Below are 10,001 nucleotides of genomic sequence, written 5' to 3'. Positions count from 1 at the left end.
TTTTTAGTAGAGGCGGGGTTTCACCATGTTGCCTAAGCAGGTCTCGAACTCCTGAGCTCAGGTAACCTGCCCAACTCTCAAACTCCCAACCTAGCCTCCCAAAGTGCTAGGATTACCCGCATGAGCCACCGCGCCCGGCCCCGAACTCTTGATCTTTCTCCTAATCTTTCTTTATTGACAGCCTGCTTCATCTCAGTAGAGAGCAAATTCCATCCTTTTGCCCGCTGGGTTTGAAAGTCCTAGAGTAATCCTCCGTTTCTCCCAAAACCAATTTTCAAGTGGTCAGGAAGTGCTTTTTGCTCTATCATCAGATTATATCCAGAGCCCTAACACTTTTTATCACAGTAACTGTTACTGCCCTGGTCCACACTGCCATCATTTCTTGCATAAATTATTGCAATAGGCTCCTAATTGTCCTGCTTCTATACTTGCCTCTGTATAGCCTTTCCTCATCAAAGCAATCAGAATGACTTCTTTAAAAACAGGAATTCAAATCAAATATTAATTTTATGCTCAGAACTCTGCCATAGTGTCTATTTCACTCAAAGTAATAGCCAAAGACCCTACAATGGCTTGCAAAGGGCTTGATGATGTGGCCCTTGTTAATTTTCTGAAATCATTTCCTGTTACTCTCTCTCTTCAACATTAGACTCAGCTACCCTGGATTCTTTGATACTTCTTGAATATACATGTACTCTCCCACATTAGAGGATTTTTTCTCTACCTGGAGTATATTTTCCTTGGATATATATGTGGGTAACTTCCTGGCCTCCTTCAGGGAGATCATAGCCTAAATTCACCTTTTTGATGAGAGTTACCTTGACCACTCATTACCCACCCTGACTTTGCCTTACATTTTATTACAGAGCACTTATCACCTCTTATACTATAGCCTTATGTTTTATGCTTGTTATAAATTGTCTCTTCTCATGGGTTAGAATGTAAGCTTTGTCTGTTTTCTTCAATGATAGATCCTGAGAGTCTGGAATATGCTGTATCAATAAATTCAGCAATCTTCAAGAAAATTTTAAAAATCAATTATATATAACTATTCATAACATTAATTATATATTTATATAAGTTATAGAAATATATAATGTTATAATATATACATTGTATAATTATATAAATATATATCTCTGGAAGACTGTAAAAGCAACTAGTAACAGTAATTTGGGGAGAAGTAGTACCTGGGATGGGAAGGAAGGCACATTCCATACTGTGAGAATTTGCACCTTATCACTTCTTCAATAAAAAAAAAAAAGGAATTTAAAAATACAAAGCACAGTTGAGCCTAATTTGGAAATTAAAATTCTTCGTAAAATAGATCCTTAGTTTTTTGAGTTCCTTAGGAGGTTTTAATTTGTATTACCACTAGGTGGCACATGCCTACTGATAAGTTCAAAGATTCCCAGACACAAGTGTTAAACCTTTCAGTTCCCCTAAGTCATCAAAGTTTATTTTAGCTATATGGCACTGATTTTTCTCAAGAATTTTCTTTAACTATTTTCTTATACTATTTCTGTAGGGCAGCAGTCTCCAACCTTTTTGGCACCAGGGACCGGTTTCATGGAAGACAATTTTTCCATAGACTAGGGGAGGAAGGGGGATGGTTTCAGGATGATTTAAGTGCATTACATTTATTGTGCACTTTATTTCTATTATTATTACATTGTAATATATAATGAAATAGTTATATAACTCACCATAATGTAGAGTCAGTGAAAGCACTGAGCTTGTTTTCCTCCATCTAGAGGGTCCCATCCGGAGGTGATGGGAGACAATGACAGATCCTCAGGCATCAGATTCTTATAAGGAGCACACAACCTAGATCTCTCTCACGTGCAGTTTACAATAGAATTCATGTTCCTATGAGAATCTAATGCCGCAGCTGACCTGACAGGAGGTGGAGCTCAGGAAGTAATGCTTGTTCGTCCCCCATTCCTCTCTTTCTGTGCTGCCCAGTTCCTAACCGATCACGGACTAGTACTGGTCCGACCCCTGCTTTAGGGAATATTACAGGAACTGTTCTTACACCATTGCTATATACACAATAGTATGGGAACTGTTTTGTGCTATAAGCTTTAAAGTGATTTTTCACTACAATTTCTAATTTAATTTTATAACATTTGACTTGCAGAAATGTCTTAAATCTGTGAAGGCTAGCTTAGACATTCTTCAAATAATTTAAAATTTCCAGTATTTGGTGAATTGTATCTGTCTCTTTTCATCTGTTTCCTATGAAATAACTTACTTAATAAATGAAATTTATAGATTATGTGTCCAAAAGTAAATTTTTGTTTGATCCTATTGTTTCATTGCTTTTATGTCAAGTTAATCTTTGCCCAGGACCAAATGCAATTTATCAGCCTCTTTCTGAATACTTTATATAATATACCATGAGGTATAGGCAAATGGGTACTGTGGAGGATGCAAAGATGAAATGTTATTTATTGCCTCCATCTTCATGGACCTTTCATTTTATGGGTAGTGATGTCATGAACACAAATAACTATAACAGAAGTCAGAAAGTAGTAAATCAGTAAAAGAAAGTATTATGTGTAGTGGGAGCACAGACTTGATATTAATTTAGGGACTCTAAGAGTATGGTGACATTTGAGAAGAGCTTTAAATGTATAGTTTAATTCTCTGAATTAATTCAATATGGGTCTTATATAGATTTACATTTCTGTGAAAAGGGTGAATTATACATCTGAGAGAAAAATATAATCTTTATAGATAGGTGATAATTATAGGTTAATAAAATAAATAGCCATATTCCTTTGGCTGGTAAAGTATTTTGAATAAAATGAAAATGATGGCATGCATTTTATAAATATAACATTTAAAAACATTATACAAATCTTTTTTGCTGAGTTTTAAAATAACACTGAAAACATTATTGGACTAGGTCAATTTAGTATTTATTTTTGACCCAGATTTTTTTTCATTTTGTTTTTCTTTTTAAAATATATTTTTGTAAACTAAATAGGTATTTAGAAAATGTACTGTATCCAAGTAAAATAACTTATTGAATTCTTATTATGCCATGAAACTATAATCTATTATTTTATTTCATACTCATGAAACCTTATGATATATGTAGTGTTATCATTCATATTTTCTAGATAAAGAAACTAGGGCACAGAAAGTTTAAGAAACTTGTAAGCTCGCCGGGCGCGGTGGCTCAAGCCTGTAATCCCAGCACTTTGGGAGGCTGAGACGGGCGGATCACGAGGTCAGGAGATCGACACCATCCTGGCTAACACGGTGAAACCCCGTCTCTACTAAAAATACAAAAAACTAGCCGGGCGAGGTGGCGGGCGCCTGTAGTCCCAGCTACTGGGGAGGCTGAGGCAGGAGAATGGCGCAAACCCGGGAGGCGGAGCTTGCAGTGAGCTGAGATCCGGCCACTGCACTCCAGCCCGGGCTACAGAGCAAGACTCCGTCTCAAAAAAAAAAAAAAAAAGAAAGAAACTTGTATGCATATGTTAATATCTGCCGTAACACTAAAACTAGATGTCAATATAATTTCTTTTTATTTTATTTTATTTTATTTTATTTTAGAGACAGAGTCTTACTCTGTCACCCAGACTGGAGTGCACTGGCACAATCTTGCATCACTGCAACATCTGCCTCCCAGGTTCAATCTGTTCTCCTACCTCAGCCTCCCAAGTAGCTGGAATTAACAGGCATGAGCCACTGCACCCTGCCAAATTAATTTTCTTCTAATAAGAAACTTGCTTTTCAATTTGTACCACTTTAGTATAATTGCTATGTTGTTTAAAAAGAAATCAACATTATTCTTATTAAATCTATTAATATTAACTACTTTGTTATGTAGCGAACCAAACATCTGACCCTTTGACTATTAAATTGCAAAATTTTCACAATTTTGCTGAATTCTAAAATAATAATAAAATAATAATTAGATACCAAAGTCTAAGAAATATACTATACAATGCTCCAAATTAGATTTTGTTCCAGCTTAATCAGTGGATTTTAAAACAAAGTTATATATTTAAAAAAGAATTTTATTCTTTTTTCTGTATTTATATAGCCAGAAAAATGTAAGAATAAAAAGAAGTGGTATAAAAGTGCACTTCAAGAAGCATATCTACTCTATGGATATTCTCATGAGCAAAGACTGGAAATGTGCTGCCTATCAAAACAACAAGGTATGTCAATATTTTTTCTTTATTACTCCAAAATAAGGATTTATCCAAATGCATGTTTTCCGAAATATGTTTGCTCATTCAAAAATCTGTCTCTTTCTGTTCATAGGGAAATAGTATGTCATTGTTTATTGGAAAATTATTTTTATATGAATGAATAGTATATATTTTGTCCCCTAAAACTATTTTCAATGACTAAACATACACTCTATTTAAATACAGGAGTTCTTGTTAGCACTTTTGTTATCTTCTTTACTCTTAGACTATCTACATATCCCCTTGTGTATTTCAAATGCATATATTTCACAATGGGAACCATAGCTTTAAATATATTCATGACATTAAAATTTCACTTGGATATGCTGTATTATTACAGAACAAAGTATTTTCAAAATGTTGCATTTTAAAATAAGTTCAGGGCAGGAATAGAAGATAAACTTCAACTTTCAAAAAATTAGGCGAAAAATTGTGGTAATATTTCAGGTTATTTTCACAGAAAGTTTTATTGAATTCTCAATACTATGGTGTATAGTTAGCTTTTTAAACGAAACCATTTGAAAGATTATAGTAGGTTTGTTTTTTTTTGTATATATTTAACTTTTAAGTTCAGGGGTACATGTGCAGGCTTGTTATATAGGTAAATTTGTGTCATGGGAATGTGTTATAAAGATATTTCATAACCCAGGTATTAAGCCTAGTACACATTAGTTATTTTTCCTGATTCTTTTCCTCCTCCCACCTTCCACCCTCTGATAAACCCCAGTGTGTGTTCTTCTCTATGTGCCAATTTATTCTTATCAATTAGCTCCCACTTATAGGTGAGAACATGCAGTATTTGGTTTTGTTCCTGCATTAGTTTGCTAAGGCTAATGGCATCCAGCTCCATCCATGTCCCTGCAAAGGACTGATCTCGTTCTTTTCTATGGCCGCATAGTATTCCATGGTGTACAGGTACCGTATTTTCTTTATTGCAGTGTACAAGTACCACGTTTTCTTTAACACATTTTCTTTATCCACATTTTCTTTATACCATTGATGGGCATTTAGTTTGAGTCATTGTCTTTGCTATTGTGAATAGTGTTGAACACACGTGTGCAAGTGTCTTTATAATAGAATGATTTATATTCCTTTGGGTATATACTCAGTAATAAGATTGCTGGATTGAGTGGTATTTCTGCCCCTAGGTCTCTGAGCAATCACCACACTGTCTTCCACAATGGTTGAACTAATTTACACTCCCACCAACAGTGTATAAGTGTTCCTTTTTCTCCTCAACCTCACCACCATCTGTTATTTTTTGACTTTTTAATAGTAGCCATTCTGACTAGTGTGAGATGGTATCTCGTGATTTTGATTTACATTTCTCTAATGATCAGTGATGTTGAACGTTTTTTCTTATGTAGGTTGACCACATGTATGTCTTTTTAAATTGTTAGTCTGTGTCCTTTGCCCACTTTTTAATTTTTTTTTTTTTTTTTTGTGAACTTGCTTAAGTACCCTATAGATGGTGGGTATTAGACCTTTGTCAGATGCATAGATTGCAAAAATTTTCTTCCATTCAGTAAGTTCTCTGCTCACTCTGTTGATAGTTTCTATTACTGCACTCTTTAGTTTAATTAGATCCCATTTGTAAATTTTTGCTGTGTTCCAGTTGCTTTTGGTGTCTTCATTGTGAAATCTTTGCCCATGCCTATGTCCTGAATGGTATTGCCTAGGTTGTCTTCCAGGGTTTTTATAGTTTTGGGTTTTACATTTAAGTCTTTAATCCATCTTGAGTTAATTTTTGTATACGGTATAAGGAAGTGGGGCAGGGTCCAGTTTCAATTTTCTGCATATGGCTAGCCAGTTCTCCCAGCACCATTTATAGGGAATCCTTTCCTCATTTTTTTTTTTTTTTTTTTTGACAGTCTTGCCCTGTTGCCCAGGCTGGAGTGCAATGGTGTGATCTCGGCTCACTGCAAGCTCCACCTCCTGGGTTCAAGCGATTCTCCTGCCTCAGCCTCCCGAGTAGTCGGGATTACAGGCACATGCCACCATGCCCAGCCAATTTTTTGTATCTTTAGTAGAGATGGGGTTTCACTATGTCGGCCAGGCTGGTCTTGAACTTCCCATTGCTTGTTTTTGTCAGGTTTGTTGAAGATCAGATAGTTGTAGGCATGTGGCCTTATTTCTGAGTTCTTTATTCTGTTCCATTGATCTATGGATATGACACATTTTTAACTCTAAAAAGAAGATGATTGCCACATAAAATGATAACATTTATTTATTTGTTTATTTAGATGGAGTCTCACTCTGTCGCCCAGGCTGGAGTGCAGGGACGCGATCTTGGCTCACCACAAGCTCCGCCTCCTAGGTTCTAGCAAGTCTCCTGCCTCAGCCTCCCGAGTAGCTGGGATTACAGATGCCCGCCACCACGCCCAGCTAATTTTTGTATTTTCAGTAGAGACAAGGTTTCACCATATTGTCCAGGCTGGTCTTGAACTCCTGAACTCAGGTGATCCATCTGCCTTGGCCTCCCAAAGTGCTGGCATCACAGGCATGAGATAGTTTTTATTAAACTTAAATATGTTTAAATTGCTTTCTGCTTAGTGATTATAATCATTTAATATTTTATAAGCCCCTCTTTGTCTTTATTACTTTAAGTTCTAAACAGATTACTCTATGGATAGAAGGATCCGGACTTTGATGCTGACTGGATTTTAAAGTAGCAATGATTTTTTTTTTCTCCTTTGGAAAACTTTGATTTATATTTACAAAAAAATGTATATGTGAAAAGATTTTATTTGAGAAAAAATTTAAATTTCAACCCAGCCACCTAAGTTTAGGATTTAAAGAAAATAAGTAGGTTTGAAAAGAGTGGAAAAAGAATGACAAATACACTACTCAGGTTTACTCTGAGACCATGAGAAGAGACATTTATTACTACAAATGCAATTTTATTCCTGTGCTGAAAATATAATGTCTCTGTTTATTAGCAATAAAGGTTGAACTCACTGTATTGTCACAAATATAATTTTTTGCCTTGCACAGACTATACATTTCTGTTATTTAATCACAAAAACCTTTTAGACATTTAATTTTTTGAACATTAATAGCTTTAAGTAATATAGTCATTTACTTTTTAAACTTATATCTATTTCTCACGAGGAGTAGACTTGCACTCTCAATTAGCAGTGGGTCCTTTGACATTCTTGCCTGTCCAGAGACTCTGAAGAAGGATTATTTCTGATTGGTTTTGCAGCAATAGCTCATTTTCCTGCTGAAAGTCAGATTATTTTTACATGCAGAGTTTTATGTAATTCAGCCTGATTCTTGAGAGCCGTATGCCTAACAGCTTTCATTTTGTCTCTTAAGTAGCCAAAATGGAAGGGCATGAACTTTCAGGACTTCAGAATTCCAGGAGTTCAGTCTTTGCAGTAACAGGCTCACAATTCACTATTCACTATCTCCAAAATAGTCATGTAATCCTTGTGTCTGCTTAGCATCCAGTGTAGATTCTGGTAAAGTATTCAACTTCTTTCTGTATTCAAAAGTAGTTTTGAGAGATAAGTAGCCACCGTTTAGATATTTCACCAAAGATGAATAACTTAGCAGCAATCCACTTTTTAACCCAGCAACTTTAAAGGTTTCTTCACCTAACAATTTATTTTTCCAACCTAGAAATAAATTACCCCAATATTTAACCTATAGTCTTCCTACCATGCAGAAATTGGTATAGTATTTTATCTGATGCAACTCTCTCATTGTTGAAATATGCAGGATCTTTAAATATATGTAAATTTTTTAATATAACTTTAAATATAACCCAATCAGATTATAACAGTCTCACCCTCATAATTTAGTTGTTCTGTTTTTGTTGCATTTATTACTACTACTGTAACTAAGTAATTCTGCTGGAGCTAGAAAATTTTTTATCTTATATAGAAACATTCATTTTAATTATACTTCTAAAAATAAATAGACCATTATCCATAGAATAATGATTAATCTTAATAAAGATTAAGACTTTCTTTCATGCTCTACATTTTAGAATTGATGTCCTTATTTCTAACTTTTTCCCAGAATTATTTATATTGTAAAAAAATTGACTTGATTTTTTAGAGCAGTTTTAAGTTCACAGAAAATTGAGTGGAAAGTACAGAGAGTTCCCATATATCTCCTCCACATAGCCCCTAAACACACAACCTTCCCCACTATCAACATCCCATACCATGAGATCTATTTCTTACAATTGATGAACCTACACTGACACGTCATTATCACCCAAAGTCCTTAGTTTACATTAGGGTTTACTCTTGCTGTTATACATTCTGTGGGTTTGGAGAAATGTATAATGACCTGTATCCACCATTGTAGTATCATGTAGAGTAGTTTCACTGCTCTAAAAATCCAAGGGTCAAAGGGTCAGATGTTTGGTTCGCTTCCATATTGGGTTGGCTATTCTGGGTCTTTTGCCTTTCCATATACATTTTAGAATCAGTTTGTTGATTTCACAAAATAACGTGCTGGCATTTTATTGGGATCGTGTTGAATGTATATATCAAGTTGGGAAGAGCTGACATCTTGACAATATTGAGTCTTTTTATCAGTGAACATGGAATATCTTCAAGTTTATTCAGTTCTTTTTTGATTTATTTTTATCAGAGTTTGGTAGTTTTCCTCATTTAGATCTTATACTTTTTTTTTTAGATTTATGCTTAACTAATTCACTTTGAGGTTTGCCAGTGTAAATTCTAATGTGTTTTCATTTCAAATTCTACTTGTTTGGTACTGGTATATCAGAAATCTATTTATTTTTGCATTTTAACCTTGTATCCTGCAACCTTGCTATAATCTATTATTAATTACAGGATTTTTTTTTTGTCTATTCTTTTGGATTTACTACATAGACAATCATATCATGTGCAAAGAGACTTTTATTTCTTCTTTCCAAATCTATATACCTTTTATTTTCATTTATTGTCTTACCGTGTTATCTAGAAATTCCAGTACAATATTGAGAAGAGTGGTGAGTGAGAAAACCCTTGACTTGTTCTTCATCTTAGCATGACAGCTTCTAGCTTGTTACCATTAAATATGATACTAGCTTTAGATATTTTGTAAATGCTCTTTATGAAGCTGAGGAAGTTCCCCTGTCTTCCTTGTTTCCTGAGGTGTTTTTTTTTCTTCTTTATGCTGTTAATGCAATTGATTGATTAAATTAATTGGTTTCCAATTTTTGAACTACCTTGCATTGAATGAGTTAGAAAGTATTTTCTCTGCTTATATCTTCTGGAAAAGGTTATGGAGAATTGGCATATTTCTTCCTATATGTTTGATAGCATTCACCAGTGAACCCATCTGGGCTTGCTGCTTTTTGTTTTGGAAGGTTATTATATTGATTCAATTTCTTTAGTAGTATAGGTCTATTCAGATTGCCTGTTTCTTTTTGTAGAATTTTAGCAGAGTGACTCTTTCAAGAAATTGGTCCATTTCATCTAGGTTATAAAATTTGTGGGCATAGAGTTGTTCATAATGTTCCTTTATTTTCTTTTAATGCCCATGGGATTTGTTATAATGTCTACCTCTTTCATTTCTAGTATTAGTAATATGTGCCCACCTGCCTCTCTCCCTTTCCTCCTTCCTTCCTGTCTCTCCCCCTCCCTCCCTTCCTTCCTTCCTTTCTTCCTGCCTTCCTTCCTTCCTGCCTTCCTGTCTTCCTTCCTGTCTTCCTGTCTTCCTTCCTTCCTGTCTTCCTGTCTTCCTTCCTTCCTGTCTTCCTGTCTTCCTTCCTTCTTGTCTTCCTTCCTTCTCTCTCCTTCCTTCCTTCTCTCTCCTTCCTTCCTT

At 34.9% G+C, this 10,001-nt stretch overlaps 1 protein-coding gene across 1 annotated transcript in view; it reads left to right on the top strand.

Moving 5' to 3' along the window:
* Positions 1–10,001, top strand: part of ZCWPW2 (zinc finger, CW type with PWWP domain 2) — a 108,732-nt gene that overhangs the window by 63,371 nt on the left and 35,360 nt on the right. The window contains exon 3 of the mRNA XM_011985531.1: positions 4,061–4,178. Coding sequence (XP_011840921.1) covers positions 4,061–4,178 — 118 coding nt within the window. The remainder of the gene's footprint in view (positions 1–4,060; positions 4,179–10,001) is intronic.

The sequence above is a fragment of the Mandrillus leucophaeus genome, unplaced genomic scaffold (assembly GCF_000951045.1).
Source record: "Mandrillus leucophaeus isolate KB7577 unplaced genomic scaffold, Mleu.le_1.0 Scaffold107, whole genome shotgun sequence".
Lineage (NCBI taxonomy): Eukaryota > Metazoa > Chordata > Mammalia > Primates > Cercopithecidae > Mandrillus > Mandrillus leucophaeus.
The sequence above is the reverse complement of the archived record's forward strand: the minus strand, read 5'-3'. Positions and strand labels throughout refer to the sequence as shown.